This window comes from Arvicola amphibius, chromosome 17 (genome assembly GCF_903992535.2).
Source record: "Arvicola amphibius chromosome 17, mArvAmp1.2, whole genome shotgun sequence".
Taxonomy (NCBI): domain Eukaryota; kingdom Metazoa; phylum Chordata; class Mammalia; order Rodentia; family Cricetidae; genus Arvicola; species Arvicola amphibius.
This window is the reverse complement of record NC_052063.2, coordinates 36,978,267-36,995,123: the sequence shown is the minus strand read 5'-3', so window position 1 is coordinate 36,995,123 and position 16,857 is coordinate 36,978,267. Positions and strand designations below refer to the sequence as shown.

Genomic DNA, 16,857 nt, shown 5'->3' with positions numbered 1-16,857 from the left:
GTAACATTGCCCCAGGCTCTGGTTTTGTTTACTATCCCATCTCTCTCCATGGCAACAAATCTGCCCACCGTGGAGTTAAAACCTACAGACGGTGCATGTGTGCCCAGTCAGAGTGGGTGCCTAGGTACACAAGAGCTTGCAGAGACAGCAATTTAAAAAAAAAAAAATGGTTTTGGTTTTGTTTGGTTCTTGATTTTATTTTTGGTTTTTTAGTTTGACTCTCAAGAATGGCAAGTCAAAGCCTGGCAGAGGTATGGGGGGCGGGGGAGGTGGATGAGTGGGTGAAACCGAATTTTCAAGAAGAGAGCGGCTAGAAGAGCTAGGGGTAGCCAGTTAGAATGTGGCCTGTCCTCAGCACCCCATAACCCAGGCATGGGGCGGGGGTCCACCTGCTGTCCTAACACTCTAGGATAGCAATCAGGAAGATGGGTAGCTCAGGGTCTTCTATGCAAGTTTGAGGCCAACCTGAGCTACCAAATAAGAAAAAATAAGAGACTCTTGATAAGAAACATTCTGGTTCATTTTAAACAGAATACAGGCAGCAAATGTCTAAAACTTTTCTACGTTATAGGATATCTCCCACTGAGAGTCGTTCACTTAGCCAGTACTCCAAATGGCTTGTTTTGAGGGCCAAGGTTGGTTATAATACTGGGAAAGAATCCGAGGTAAAACAGACTCCTCTCCTGCCCTCTCACGGTCTGAAGTGAGAGATTACAGAAGCTTCCAGAACTTGCCACTTGAGTAAGTAAAAAGAGAAGTTAGCCTGGAACAATGGATGTTTAAAATCTGAAGAATTAATTATTGGCCTGAGGCAGGCAGCAGAGAGGTGAGGTTGGAGATGGGGCATGGGACCACGGCACTCCGGTGTGGCTGGTTGTGCCAGCCTGGGAGTGTCATCAGACAAGGTGTGAGAACAACCGGATCATTTCCGGGCTTTCTGAGTTACACACATGCTTTGTAAGAAAGGGGAGCCTGTGGCGATGAAACAGAACTCGTGTGATTTGTTCATTATGAAGACGATCGGGAAACATCGCTGAGTAACAGCGTTTGGATTTCTTCGTGCACCCTGTGTGTGCCCTAGTAATGGAAGCCGTCCTGGGAAATCAAGTAGACTTCATTTGTTGTCAAGCTCTGGAATTTTCATGTGTGTGGCGTTGTTCTACATGAGCTGTGTAATTTGGCAGGAGGGCCCCAGCCGCAGCCTATCTCCCTGAGAGGCTCATGAGCTCTGAACGCTCGGGCACTCTCTCTGCTGGGAGCTGTAGAAGCTGTAAAAAGTGTTAGCCCGGCCGTAACTCTGAGATGAGGAGAAGGCCGCAATTCCAGAGGCCCTGGTCACCTTTCCATTCCTTTCTCTGTGAATGTGGCCCAGGACCCCAGGTTTGCTTATGGAATCCTGATGTGGGGGGAAGTAGGTAGTGACTGTGCCCGAGCTTGACGGGGGTTGACCCTCAGGTCAGATGGCTCCTGCCTATTGTTTGACTGAAAATCACAAAGGAATAATGCACCCCTAGTGTGGGAAACCTGGGGGACAGAGAGGAAGCAACCCAAGGAAAAAGAACATGTTTCTGAGTTGGATAGCCTCTGTAGACCTGTCTCTCCCTGAGATATAAACCAGGTTTCCGTAGTGTTATCTGGAAAGGAAGCCAAGAGAAAGAAGCAGAGCCCAGGTTGTCTAGGCAGGAGTTTGGGGGTTCTTGTTTATGTTGTGTGTGGTTTTTCTCCCTTTCATTTTTCTTTTGCTTCCTGATGACGGCAGCTCTCAACGAACACCCAGCGTTATCTTCCCTTGATGACATCCTCCCCCAAAAGAGGAATATAATATCGCACCCTTCTCCCCATGCTTTTTGAGGGATGAGTTGATTAACGTAAAGACCAGTTAACATACTTCTGACCTTCACACCTTCCTCTCGGGCATGGCGGGGAGGTTATCTGCCCAGTGATCTGATATACCCCAGCTTTTCTTCTCTTTGAACTGTCTCCACAAAAGAACCAGAAAATCCAAAGGCAGCTTTGTAGAGGACCCAGAACCTGAGTGCAGTACGCTTTGGTCTTCCCTTCATTTTATTGGTGTTTGTCCTGAAGTGCTGTGGAGCCGGCAGCTCTTTGACTCTTCTGTGGGGTCACATAGGAAGCGCCTCAGGCGAATATTCTAGAGCGAGGTTGTAGAAATTCACAGGGGTTGGTCTACACCAAACCCTTGTTTCCCTAAGTCTAGTCAGACTCAAGTCATGTGACTCAGAGACACCTCTAAGGTGACTCAGAGACACCTCTAAGGTAAAACAGGAGAACTGACCGTCATCCCCTCTGCGAAGCTAGAGGTTCACTGGTGGTCTCCCAGGGGAAATTATTCAAAGTGGGAACAACTGAACTATCTGTGATTAATGTTTTGTCAGAGGGGAATAAATTGTTACTATTACTGAAAGGGAGCTGGGCAGGCAAAGGCAAGAAAAACTAGAACCGACGTGAAAACAGGTCCTGGACTCTCGCTTCGAGTGCCCAAGCAGATCTTCACAGGGCTTTGCCTGCCCGTTTGTTCCCAGTACCCCTCTATAATAGAAGCCTTAGATTTTCTCTTACCTCCTAATAGCTCCCTGTTGTCCCTGCCATGCCACAAGGAGATATGTGTGCTCTCTGCAGATATAAGCCCCAGCACACACTAAGTACATAGAGCTGCCTGCCCGGCCCTGTCAAGAGTCTGATGGAGGGGCTGGAGAGATGGCTCAGAGGTTAAGAGCACTGTCTGCTCTTCCAAAGGTCCTGAGTTCAATTCCCAGCAACCACATGGTGGCTCACAACCATCTGTAATGGGGTCTGGTGCCCTCTTCTGGCCTGCAGGCATACACACAGACAGAATATTGTATACATAATAAATAAATAAATATATATATTTAAAAAAAAAAAAAAAGAGTCTGATGGAGTTGTAAAATACCAACGTACCAAACTCCTTCTCCCTCAAGCATGAGACGCCCTGTTTCTGGTAAGGGTGTTCTTCCCTTCTGCCCTCTCATTAGCCCTGGGCTTTGAGAAGCAATGGAGAGGAGAAAGGTCAAACACCCCACTGACAGCCCACAACCTTAATGGCGGTATTAAATGCCAGTTTGTATTACCCCGGTAATAATCTAATTTATTTTGGCAAAAGACAAAACTTCTTCTTCCTCTTCTTCTTAGTCGTAGTTGCTTCGTAGGAGGAGGAGAGTCGTCGGAGTAGGGGCTGCGCCTAGCGCCGGATTCGAAGGCTAGAAGGAGCAGTACTAGGCCTCTTCATACTCCTCCTCCTTCTCCTCCTCTTTCTCCTTCTCCTCCTTCTTCCTCTCTCTCTCTCTCTCTCTCTCTCTCTCTCTCTCTCTCTCTCTCTCTCTCTCTCTCTGTGTGAATTCCTTCTGTAACTTAGTTGAACTAAGTTCCTCAGCAACGCCATATGCTTTCCAGAAACTATGCCTCAAATGCAAAAAGGAAGGACACCCCCTTCCCTCCTTCCTCCCCCAACTTATCGCTTGCAGGTTTTAGGGACAAATTCCTGAGTGTTTGATCTGGTGTTTGGAGACTAGATCAAAATCTGCTCTGTCCCTTGTGCACTGTTTAGCATATTCAGATCCGTGGGAACCTGGAAGTCAGCCTGAGACCCCTGGCTGCAGCAGTCACTGCGCCTCTGCTGTTGCCGGGGCTGGCAGAGGGAGCTGTGTGAGCTTGCAGCTATGCATGCATCGGGGACTTTCAAAGAGCTGGCCTGGGAGGACTGAGAAGGAGCTGGGTTATTATTCCTCCTCGTATTGAAATGTTGCTGTTTGGGAACTGGACTAAAATAAACATTCACCACTGAAGAAACCAAGGAGCCCAGCCACTGCCAGGGCACTGAGAAGCGGACAAAACCTGGCAGTGGGTAGCAGGGGCCAGGGGATCCTCGCTCTTCCCACGGGGTGGGGCGCTCTTTCCAGCCTGATGCCTTGTTCTAGTGTCACAGGTTCTTGGCCTAAACTGGTGTCAGAAAACCATGAGTAGCTAGCTTCATGGGCTTCATCTTGTTTCTGAGGGGTGACCCAGCTCCCATGGGTTCACCTAATATATGTGCCTTCTCTTAAAACAAATTACTACTTTCTGAGCACAACAAAGGCCCCTCCACTCATCACCACAGACCCCTGCCAGTGTCCCAAAGCTGGGGAGTTTTCTCCCTCTTAAATCTCAGAGACCTGCTCAGAATGCCAAGAGGGCTCCTCCTCCCTTCCCAACACATTGTATTGTTGAAGGGGTGTGGGCCAGCAGATGGAGGTTGCCTTTTATATGCAAATATTTGGACCCCTCTTACCCACCTACCCTCCCTCTTAGAGGACCTTTTCTGCACTGTCCAAATGACTAGCGGGAGTTCCCACCCAGCGATAGCTGCTAATGGCTGTAAGGACAGCTTGAGGACCTGAAGTTGACTTATTTTTGACAGTTCCTTACTGATGCCAAGGTGACCTCGTGGGAAACGGCCTCTCTAAGAGGTAAATGACTTAAGGCAAAAGCTCGTGGGAAGGAGACAGCATTTGAAGTCTCATGAGGGAAGGGACAGTTCACACTTCATGATCTCTGGCCATGTGCCGGCTGCCATATTGGATGCTTACGTCAGAAAATTTTTTCTCTACAGAAGCCTTGAGATTTACAGTTTGACTACTCCAGGGGGGCCCTAGAAGCTAAGAAACCTTTCCAGAGCCATCCATTTGGGTGGTGTGAAAGCAAAGATGAAATCTTGGTGGTCTATAACCACTGAGCCTCTTGTCTGAATCACTGAATAGGTGACAGAATTGCAAAACAGCAGAGTTTATTGCGCCCCCTCAGTGGTTACAAAAGAGCTTCAGCCTTCCCATAGTTGTAGCCTTGTGTTTTCTCTATGTCCCCTGCTGTCCTTCCTCGTTTCCCCAGGTCCCTCCACCCCTCCATTCCCACCCCCCACCCCCGCTTCCTAGTTCTGCCCTGTGAATTTTCCAGACTCCAGTTCTTCCCTGGCAGTCTTTTTTTTTTTTTTTTCTCCAGAACTTTGTTGATCAATATTGAAAGCTTAGGACAGGGAAGAAAAAAACAATCTTAAATTTCAAAACTCATCTCCTAGGGAGATTTTTGGCCTTGGACTTGGAGAGAGTGAGCATTTCCAATGACCGTAGTTCCCTGGTGCTGTCTGCGCAAGCATTTGTGAGGAAGGCTCTGGTAACTATAGCTGTTTCCCCATCCAGCTTGCAGAATTGCCAGCCGCCTCAACCTGCCAGGTCCCAGGCACCCTCTAATTCTCCTCCTGTCCTATCTTCAGCTGCTCCCTGTCCTTCGCTTCTGGGCAATGTGTTTTGTGTTTGTTTCATGTTCAGGACACGTCCCTCAGTCTGTGGCACGTATATGTTCTTGTGTTCAGACTCAGTGCGAATTCTTAGTATCTTCCTGTTTTGTGGCCCCAAGAATCGTCTTTCGTCGTTGCCAGACCAGGCCTCTCTGAAAAGGTAGACCTTGGAAAACAAACCAGGAGCGAAGGTAGCTGGAGGGATTTCTTTGTATGCTAGTCTCCACGAAAAGCAGCCTTGGACTGGTTCCATGCTCGGAACAAATTGACTTTTGAATGTGGAGGATAATGAGGTGTCCACCAGCTTGGCCCGCTCTAGCAACTGCAACCAAATTGCCTTCTCGGAGAGCTGAGCTCAGTCTGTGAGGCAAGCTTCCATACAAGGGCCTCACAGTTGGCTTTCATTCTAGCTCCGGTTTCCCGTCCCATAAAAGGCATGCCGGGAAGCTTTCCAGAAAGCTCAGGTTCCTGTCTCGCTTGTAGAATGCAGTGTCCTACAGAGAGCTGTCTTTTGGGGAGGTTGTCACACACTGTTGCAGCCGAGCAGAGACGCCGTGCTCAGAATGAATCTCAACTACTCGGAATTGGCTGGGGCCCTGAAGTCCCCGGGATGTTCCCTGCGTTTTCTCCCTCGGGTTAGAGCCTGCTCCTCCCAGGAGAACATGGGTACCGAGGGCAGATACCTAACAAAATTAAGGGTCTAGGTTAAGGAAGAAATGGCTAGGTAGGCCTAAGACACAGGACAGATGTGAAGTCAGCCTTTATACTACTATATTACCACACAGGGATCCTAAGCCCCCAAATTAGCATAAATGTGTGAATCACTGGGGAAAAATTATATCATCTCCCCACATACATACCCACAGCAAAGATAGTTTTAAATCTCTAGCTAACAACTGATTTCAGAAGAAAAGCTTGTACCTGGCCTTGAAGTGTACATGGAGAAAATCATAAAGATGTGATTGAGAACCCCGCTACTCACCCACCCCCAAGGAAAACCTGGATGCAATAGGATGGTTTGAAAGGAGTTAAACTTGCGAACCTAGAGTCTGTGCAGTAGATTTGAGAAAGAACCAGAGAAGCCATCACTATGATGGAGTTGCTCCCTGAATGGACCGAGTAGTGAGCTTCTAAAACAATCAAAGGCACGAGTGAGCATCCTTTGGATATATACCCCAAAGTGGTATTACTGGGTCTTGAGGAAGGTTGTTTCCTAATTTTCTGAGAAATTGCCACACTGACATCCAAAGGGGTTGTACCAGCTTGCATTCCCACCAGCAATGTAGGAGTGTTCCCTTTACCCCACAACCTCTCCAGCATAAGTTGTCATCAGTGCTTTTGATCTTGGCCATTCTTACAGGTGTAAGATGGAATCAGAGTTGAGCTCAGCTATGTTCATAGCAGCTTTGTTTGTCATAGCCAGAACCTGAAAACAACCTAAATGCTACTCAATCGAAGAATGGATGAGGAAAATGTGGTACATTTACACAATAAAGTACTACACAGCAGAAAAAAAATAACAGCTTGAATTTTGCAGGAAAATGGATGGAACTAGAAAACATTATTTTGAGTGGGGTAACCCAGACACAAAAAGAAAATTATCACATGTACTCACTCATAGGTGGTCTTTAAACATAAAGCAAAGAAAGCCAACCTACAAATCACAATCCCAGAGAACTTAGACAACAATACAGACACTAAGAGAGAGTTACATAGATCTAATCTACATGGGAAACAGAAAGTAGAAAAAGACAAGATCTCCTGAGTAAATTGGGAGCATAGGGACCTTGGGGGAGGGTTGAAGTGGGGAGGGGAGAGGCAGGGAACGGAGCAGAGAAAAGTAGAGCTCAATAAATATCAATAAAAAAATACAAAAAAAGAATCAATGGAAAGAAAATTATCATGTAAGAACAAGTGCACCTCTGGAAGGTGCAGTGGCCAGGAAATTACCTAAAAACCTCAGGGCCGAAGATGGCTCGTCCTGTAAGGGTGCTTGCCACCATGCCTGATGAACCTAGGTGACCCTGGGAGCCCACGTGCTGGAAGGAGAGAACAGACTCTACAGAGCGTTCCATGTGCATGCTGCGGCATGCTCATACACACATAAACAAACAAAGATACTCATAAACAAAAGTACTTTTGCAGAGGACCACAGGTTGGTTCTTAGAAGTTTATAAGTCAGGTGACTTATAAACATGAAGCTTCAGCTCCAGGGGACTTGACACCCTTTTCTGGTGCACATGCACACGTGTGTGCGCGCACACACATAACACTTGAGTGGCAATAACAATCTCTAATACTACACCTTGAAGAGTTATTACTCTTAAGTTAAATCAAGATTTTCATTGTCCCAAGATGATGTACGCTCATCCTTGGAGCATTGCTAAAGGACTTACCTTAATGTCTTTCTATAGCAGGAAACAACAACAACAACAAAAAAAAAAAAAAAAAAAAAAACCACTCAGGGTGCAAATGGCCTGAGACAAGCAAAGAAGTTTGTCTGAGCACTGGTTCCCTTACATGTCCAAATAATAAATGATAATAGTAACCACTAGAGGCTTAAAACCAAGGCAAACTAAAATAGTGCACCACTGTATGGGGTGGTGAAGGGAAAAATTCTAATGCCATTTTAGCTTTTTTAGGAATAAGGCAGAAATAGTGAACTGTATATTAAAAATTGAGTAGGATTGCCAAATGGACAGAAGTAAATAATACCTCAGGTATCACCTGTCTGTGGGGTGTCGATGTTCAAAAGCCGTTAATATGGGAGAGCCTAAGCAGGAAAGGAAACAGATGGAAATCCCAGAACAAGTCTCCCGTAAATGTGACTCTTCATGACGATGAAGTTGTTGTGTTTTTATTAGCCAGGCCCCCATTGGAGAAATGATACTCTTAAAACAATGAGACGTAGAAGCCCTATTCTGTTTCGTAAGCTTTATAATTGAATGCTATCAAGGTGAGAAGGTGGCATTAAAGAGGACTGGGATTTCTTGCTTCGGGGACTAGAATGTCATTATTCAGGGATGATTGATGGGGGAGTGACTCCTTGGAAGCGGAAACAGATGAACGTTTATCGAGTTCTTCCTAAGTCCTGATTGGGGCCTACGAAGAAACTTAAGAGCGTCAGGGGAACAGGCCCTGTGTGTTAGGGAAGTGTCATGCCTGGGTGTCCGGAGGAGGAGGATGTTCAAAAGGCGATTACACGGCTAAAGAACACAGTTGCAGGATGTCGGAGGGGATGAGCCCTGGGATTGGGCTGTCGGAGGACAGGGAGGGAGGGTACCGGGCCTCCTGCTGAGACGCTGGGGGACGAAAGGAAAGAAACTGGAGGAACAAGAGTGGATTTCTGTACCAGGAAGTTCAGAGCCTGGGGCTCTAGCTTGGTTGGTAGAGTACTTACCTAGCATAGACAAAACCCTAACTTCAATCTCCAAGACCCCATAAAACTGGACATGGTGGTACACAGGACCCTAGGACTCTGGAGGTAGAAGCAGGAGAACCTGAAGGTCAAGGTCATCTTCCAGTTCAGACTGGGTTAGAGGGTCTCTCTGACATAAAGCTTAAAACCTGAGGGAAGGGCTGGAGAGATGGTTCATTAAAAACTAGGCTCACAATCAAAACTTCAGGAGAAAGGGATAGATAGTGAAATCTCAAAGAATTTATCTTTCAGAAAGTGACAGCTGTACCTTATAAGTAAAACCTCATTGGATGAGGCCATTGTCTCCAGGTGACCCAGGACTCAACTTTTAAAAAGTCAAAAGCTCTATTGTATACATGTATGACGTTCTCTCGTGTGTGTGTGTGTGTGTGTGTGTGTGTGTGTGTGTGTGTGTGTGTGTGTGTGTAGAATAAAGAAAATAACTCTGGTTTGAAAATACTGGGGAGGCCAGGCAAGACGGTTCATGCCTGTGATCTCAGGACCTCAGAGGCCGAGGCAATACAATCACGAGTTCAAAGACAACCTGGCCTATAGGGCAAAATCCTGTCCCCACAGACTAACACAGTGAAAAACCAGAGTCTTGAGAGGCAGAGTGTGAGGCTGCTCTCTTGCCTGAATTCACTGACTAATCTCTTCCTGGTCCCCTAGCTGTTTCTCATGACAGCCAGCCCTGCTCAGGCCTGTTTGCCTCGTGAGCAGACAGCCATCAAAAACTCTGTCTGGGCTTGTCAGAGCTTCTTTTTCTGACTTTTTAAAACATGTCTTCTTGTCAGCCACATTTTCCCACAGTTCACCATGATTTTTTTTTTTCTTTTTGAGTTTTTAGCTGTCCTGGAACTTCTCTGTAGACCAGGCTGGACTAAAAATCAGAGCTCCACCTGCCTCTGCCTCTGCCTCTGCCTCTACCTCCCGAGTGCTGGGATTAAAGGTGTGTGCCACCACTGTTGGTGTGTGATGTTTCTGAATCTCCAAAGTTAAGGTCTAGACATGATCAATCACCAGGATGATAAACATCACCCTAATGTTGCTGGTGGCAACATTATTGCTAACCTCATGGTTATATTTTACATGTACAATATTATATATAACTAAGAATAAACTCAGGCAAATCCCTTAGAGGCTGTTCTGAATGTGTAGGATATAAGACTGGGGTATTCATTTAGTTCTTTAGTCAAAGGTCTCTATTTTTTAAAAAATATTTATTTTATTTGTGTGTGCATGGGTGTTTGGGCTGTATAAATGTTGGTGTACCTGCCTGCCTGGTGTCCATGAAAGTCAAAAGAGGGCATCAGACCCACTGGAACTGGAGTTTTAGATGGTTTGAACCACCATGTGCGTCCTGGGAACTGAACCACAGCCCTCCTCAAGAGCAACCAGTGTTCTGGGCCATCTCTGCAGCCCCCTCTCTATTTCTTGACCACAAGAGGAGACTCCTTAGTTAGGACTAACTGCTTGCGTCTTTCCTCATGTCTAACAGACTTCCGTATCAAGCCAGTAATTCTCTCAGTATAGTTAGAAAAAGGTGTCTCTCCTACCTACCCACTATCCATCCAACACGGAGGCGGCATTCATTTTGCATTAATTACAATGTGTGTAACACTCTGCTGGCCACCTGGGCTGCATGAATAGACTTAATTCTTCAGGGCTGTACAGCTTGGAATGCTCCCAGCCCTGATCATTTGCTGAAATCCTTGTTCTTAAAAACCAAGTCTGTTTTAACCAGAGTGCTGTACATTCTTCCGAGGTTTAGAGAACACAAGGGCATCTGTCCCGAGATCCCAAAGGTAATGCTGAGGTACTCCGAGCAGCGGAAGGTCACAAGCGCCTTGTAAAAAGCCCCATTGTCGGGCTTCCAAGAGGCCATACGTGCGGTGACATTTATTTTCCTGGTGATTTATCAGAATCTGCCTCTTAGCTGTTTAGGTTCCAAGCATGATTTAATCATGATACAAATAACAGACTCATTATCAGAGCTGGCCTCACCTTCCCCAAGCTTGACAAAATTGATCTTTAAACCAAAATGCCAGTTGCCATTTATATAGAGAGATACAGCTGACTGATTCTTTCAAAGCACAAAAAGTAGCATATTCTTTCCTGGTAGGCAGGCCTACACCGGGGGCAGACCGTAATCAGCAGGTAATTTGGTGAACGTGAAATCAGAAGAAAGAAAAGATGACTCACCTGTGATTCCTGGCACAGGCTTAGACGTAATCCATTGCACGCTAAGTCCAGCCCTGCCAGACTTCTTTGAAGTCTCTCAACTAAGACTCAGCCCTGATCAGTACTGAGTACGAACCGGCCGGTGTTTTAGTTCATGCCTATGCCTCGCAGTTGACAGAAATCCGTGCCCACAAACTCCCGCCTTGTCTTTCATCTCTGGGTGTTAGCCCGTGTGCTAGCTTAGCATCATCTTCTTTCGGTCTACAGTTGAGATCTCAGTGAGCAATTATCTTTTCAAATTCTTGAGTGATCCTTCATTGCCCTTCCAGGAACTATAGAAAAACATCATGCTGATAAACGCATAGACAGTCACCACCCTGAGGCTCTGCCAACCACCACCCACCCTTCACCTTCTTGTTATACCACACGTAGTCTTTTTAAATCCTTTAAATTTTTGAACTCTATTTTCCAAAAGGTTTACCACAGCCATGAATGGAAAATCCTCTCCTTTGATACAAAAGGAAGATGGCCCTAAAAGAACAAACACGTCCAAGACAGGAGTTCCTGAGCTTTGTTTTTGTTTTTGTTTCTCGTGTGCTTATTTAGCCAAAGACGGTTCGTCATGGAAAACTGGGCTTGTGTGGATCTTTGTTAAGATATAAGAACACCAAACTAGGATTCTCTTGGATCCATCGCAATAAATAACATCTGGAGTGACTGAGCATGGGATAATGTAGGAGACCATCTAATGTTGTTCGCTAAAAATACATCAGGCCTCCCTCCCACATTTGGGGAGAAGATGCTTCTACTTAGCCTTTTGTTGTTGTTGTTTTAATTTTAGTTTTAGTTTTAAAGATAGTTGGGAAATGTATGGCCGTAGTGATGCTTCCTTCCCAGGCCTGGTGTCTGTCCATGCTGTTCTGACCGTCTTCTTCCTGCTTCCTCCCACCCCCATCCCACAGGTACACACTGGCGGCTCAGGACCTGGTGATGCGCGCCCGAGGCGTCCTGAAGGACAGAGGATGGCGGATATCAAATGACCGACTGGGCTCGGGAGACGACATTTCTGTATACGTCATCCCTTTAATACATGGAGACAAACTGTCATGAAAGTGACCCAGGGGACTGGGAGGGCAGACAGAAAGGAAACTGGGATGCCTCTAAGCAGGGCGGAACTGGGGAGTGCCTGGGCTGGATTCCAGGTGACGCCATTTCTTCCCAGCCCAGATGGGGAATTTGCTGCCAGAAGGCCTATGGCTTTGCTTTCAAGGTGACCCTTAGGCTTCCATCCCTCCTTTAATACCCGGTCTGGACACTGAATAAGAGCAAAGCACACAGTCTGCTACTGGGTGTTATGTTTCTCTTAGCTTCTGTCGTAGGGCCCCTGGGTGGCTATTGCCTGTTTGGGGCACAGGCATAAATTTATTTATTTTATCTAGAATAGCAGGGACAGCCTTTTCAGGTGGAACTGGCAGACGACTCCTCAGTCTTCTCAAGCCGCCGGCCTCCCTCCGGGTGAAGAGCCGCATTGAAAAGTTGGGGACCATGCCTCAGAAAGTGTGAGCACCTGTCTTCTCATACGCTCCGGCTACTTCAGGGATTCTGCCTTGTTCTGTCTCGTCCCTTCTCCGCCTCTCCCGTCTACCTCCGTTTCTCTAGATCCTGTGTGGTAATGATGGGGTGAGGGAAAGGTTTTTGTTTTTGTTTCTTTTTTGACATTCCTTGAATCTTCCTCGTTTCTCTCCACTGGGACTTTCCAATTCATTGCTGGGCAGGTTCCATATCAGCCCAGTCTGATCTGACTTGTCCCATGTTCTGTGTCCCACACACACGTTCAGTTGTCCAGAGCAATGCCCCATGTGACAGATTGTCTTTGTATTATACCTGAGTTCTGTTTTCTCACCAAATCAATCTTTGCTTTAAAGTGTGGGTCATTCACTGGACCCACAGACCCTGTTCCTTTGAAGGTCCCTCTGTGCATCTTGAGATTCTGCTGTGTGAGAGGTTGGTTTTTCACTTCTGGACTGGGTGGGTACTCTCCCCTCTTCTGTGTCCCCCTTCTGTGTCCTGGAGACACATGGGAAGCAGCATCCAGTACAGCAGCTTGGGAGGGAAGAGTGTGGGATTCAGGCTTCCTGGGTCTCTGACTGCTCTCCAGCCCCCTCCACAGGAAGTGTGAGCATCACAGTTCCACCAAGCAGTCACGCCTGTCACCTTCGCTCAAGGGTACATGGGATGACACTCGAATAAAAGCGAATTTGAATCGGGGCTAGTCATGTTCTTGCTTCCCTCCCTGTCCCTCGAAGGATTCATGCTGTAGAAACCTAGGAGCCAAGACCCCTCCTCCCACTGTGAATCCACCTCCACCTCTGCGTGTGCTTCACAAGTTTAGCAAGAGCGCACATGTGGGGTAGAATCTGCCTCCCACTCCTTGTTGGCAGGACAGCAAAGTTCAGCTTTAAGAATTACCTGTCATCTTGAGCAGATTGCTGCTCTGCCCAGAGACCCTCAGGTCAACATCTGATTGCTTAGCCCCTGTTCTGATAGTCTTCCAGGATATCATCAACTTGGTGTGATTCAGACACTCTTCCAACCCAAGAAAGAAAAAAAAAAAAACAGTGGTATAATTTGCCTAAAATGCTTGAGAGGCAGTTCCAGCTCTTATGTTTAAAAGAATTCCTTCCCAGAGGAGACAGAGAAGCAAATCCTCTGGGCTGGTAAGTCATCCGCATTCCTAGAATTGTAGATATCTTCTTAGGAAAGGCCTGGTGCCTTCCTCCTCAGGAACAGTTGCCACACTGTGTAAAACCAGTACCCCACTCCAGCAGGTAACATACTGTGTGTGTGTGTGTGTGTGTGTGTGTGCGCGCGTGTGTGTGCGTGTGCGTGTGCGCGCCAACTCGTTGCCTGAGAACTGTGGGCTGCTGCCATGGCAGGAACATCTTCATCTGGTTGTGCATCCCTCCTCCTTCAAGAAGTCTTTACCACCCCAGACATCTCTGTGGGGAGTGGTTTGTGGCAACCACCTGCTTCTCTGTCAGAATACGATACTGTGGAAAACTGTCCAGGCATGTTTCAGCACCGTGGTCCTCTTCCCACATTCCCAGTTCTCAAAGCTGTGAGCCCATGGGAAAACAAAAAAGTCTTGAAGTCTGGAGGAGCCAAGCCACCGTCTTTGGAATCATTCCCGCCTTCCCAAAGCCTTTCATATTTTCGCTTTTCTGAACTTCTCCCTGGGTCTCACCTTGACCTTCTCCAGTCCTATTTGGGCGACCAGAGTCAGAATTCGAGTATAAAACCACCTCATAGGTGTTGTGACAACATTCTCCTAGTTCATTGACTACCAAGGCACATCTCAGGAAAACAAAACAAAACCTGGAAAACCTGCACTCACATTATCCTAAAGCCTAGGGTCATGCTGATTTTAGTTAAAAATTCTCTTCAAAGACCCTGTGGGTGGGAGGATTTTAGTCTTAAGCTAAAGCCCTGTTTGTGTTGCGGGGAGGGAAGAAGACTAGAATGAGGGGAATAAATCAGAAGTGGGGAACAAGACTTGTCTGCTCATGGCAGACCTATCCAGCACTGATATTGCTCTGTGCATTGCGCTAGCTCTGTTTGGGTCTCATTGTTCGCCCGGGCTCCAAGTCACCCTGTTCCCAAACAGTAACAGTCTATGTAACAGGTTGGCCCTTGGAGCATTCCTGGAAAGGTCAAAAGACAACACACTCAGCAGAATTCTGCAAAATGTATTTCTGTGTTTAGAAACCATGTATGACTGACTTATAGCCAGACCTGCTTGCCCTAACGGCCTCAGAGGAGGCCTTGTGTAATGAAAAGCATTTGATTTCCTAGTCAAGTCTTTATGGGTGTCTTGGGGGTTGTGTGGCTACTTCCTTTAATGAAAGGCTCTTTCAACCCTAAATCTCTTTGCTCAGCGGCCTCTGCTCTTCGTCTTGCGGTGCCTCCCTAAAGAGTGTGAACTCCGAAGCATTTTTACTAGGTGGCAACTAAAGCTTTGTTCTTCTAACACCAAATGTCAGCAGCCAAAGATGTGCAAGGGGCCTGCTGGGACTATGTATACTCAGTGGTCGTCCTTGTGGCAGAAAGGGAGTGGGGGACAATCGGGCTGGGCCAAATATGCAGCTGTCTAACTGGAACAAGCCGGAGAAGCCAGTGTCTCAGTTATTTTCCACAGTATTCAATCCTGGAGAATTTGGAGGGTTGGATTTTTTAAATTCCTAGCAGCTTACCTCCATGGGGCTGTGTGGAGCCAGCTGTGTCTTCCCACCACACTTCCCTGAAAGTCCCTTTCTTGAGGGGAATTCTACCCACAGATGGATACTGATGAGCAAAAATGAGTCTTCAGAACAAAATTTCACTCCAAACCTTGGCGGTTTGGCCGGGGACTTTAGTTTCCCAAGGCCACTAGTTTAGAGTCCCTTTGGGAAGGTTTCCGTTTTTAAAATGCTAGCCGTGTTTCTGCTCTCCCCTCCCTTGCCCCCTTCATCCGCCCGTCTGCTGTATTTGCAAGGGAGCAAATGGCAGATGTTGTTGTGTGCACTGATTTGAAGGTGTCGCCCGTCCTTAAGTGAGCCAGGATCTCTGATGTTTTCAGAGTGTGTATCTTGTGTGGTGATGAGATTCTAATTTCAGTGAGTTGGTGCTTCTGGGCCAGCTGGAGAAGAAAGCAATGAAATTGTCTATGCAAGGAACAAACAGACTGACCCTAAAGCCTACGGATCTAGTAGTAGAGCAGCCTTTAGCCACAGGACAGAATTTTGTGTTTGGAGCTCATAACTGTGAGGGCCTGGAGACCGCAGCCCCCCTCGCTGAGCAAACTTTGGGTGCTATGTGGCAATGCGGCCAGTGTGTACGCTGGAGCTTTCAGAGGACACTGCATGAGCAGCCCGGCTTGCTCGCCTCTTCCCGGAGCCCCATGGCCCTTGTCAGATGTGAACGCCATTGGGGGAGTACTGCTCTTTCTAATTCACGATGTTATCTGTGTAAATAGCTTTCAGTTTTCCTTCCTGTGTCTTAGGTGAAGTTGTGTTCACGTAGCAATCAAGTAGGCAGTGACCAAATAAGGCTGTAAAATGTCTTGTTTTCAACTGGGATATGCTGGGGATGGAGAGCCTTTGTCCTCCTCTGCCCATCTCTCACTAGATGAGTATTTTGTGTGTGTTTATGGGGTCACAAAGTTACTCCTTCATTCCCATTTTGCTTCTTAATATTCTTTATTTCTTTGGAAACTTGTAAGAATATGTGTGTCATGGTCTGGGTTTCCAAACCTACTCCAGGTCCAATGAGTTGAGAGGAATCTGCCTGAAAACGGTTTCGGAACCATGCGCCCTTCTCCTTTGTGATCGTGAAGCATTCATTGCCTTTTGTAAACCCCAAGTGAGAAATGTTTAAGGGGATCTATTTTGTGCGTTTTGAAACCTAGGTGCAATGTCCCCTGGAAAAAGCCCAAGAACTGTATATGCTCAATGACATTTTAAATAAAATACTATATATGTATATATAAATATGTATATAGGATATCTTTAGCCAAGTGTCTCTGTCTCTTGTCTTTGTGCCGTCTCTTCTCGTCAGGTAATGGAGCGATATGAGACTATCATGGGTTAACGTGAGCTTGTCACATGTGAGCACAGACTCAAAACCTGAAGGGAAAAGTCACCATGTATAATATGTGTAATATATATGTAAAGTCACACAAAGGATTTCAGAGGGAAAAATTAGTCCCAAGAGTAATTTTTCCAATTTAATATTCCATACAATATATTTTAATCATACTCACCCCAACTCCCAGATCCACCAATAGCCTCTACACACATACACACACACACACACACACACATATATATATATATCTTAGTCTTTTTTCTTTTTTCCAAATTTACATTTCCTTTTTTTTAAAAAAATTATTTATTATGTATATAGTGTTCTGCCT

The 16,857-nt window shown here is 46.4% G+C and overlaps 1 protein-coding gene across 1 annotated transcript in view; it reads left to right on the top strand.

Annotated features, from left to right (window-relative positions):
- Positions 1-16,453, top strand: part of Ppm1h (protein phosphatase, Mg2+/Mn2+ dependent 1H) — a 271,738-nt gene extending 255,285 nt beyond the window's left edge. Inside the window, exon 10 of the mRNA XM_038314921.2 lies at positions 11,870-16,453. Coding sequence (XP_038170849.1) covers positions 11,870-12,017 — 148 coding nt within the window. The 3' untranslated portion in view covers positions 12,018-16,453. The remainder of the gene's footprint in view (positions 1-11,869) is intronic.
- Positions 16,454-16,857: the final 404 nt, after the last annotated feature.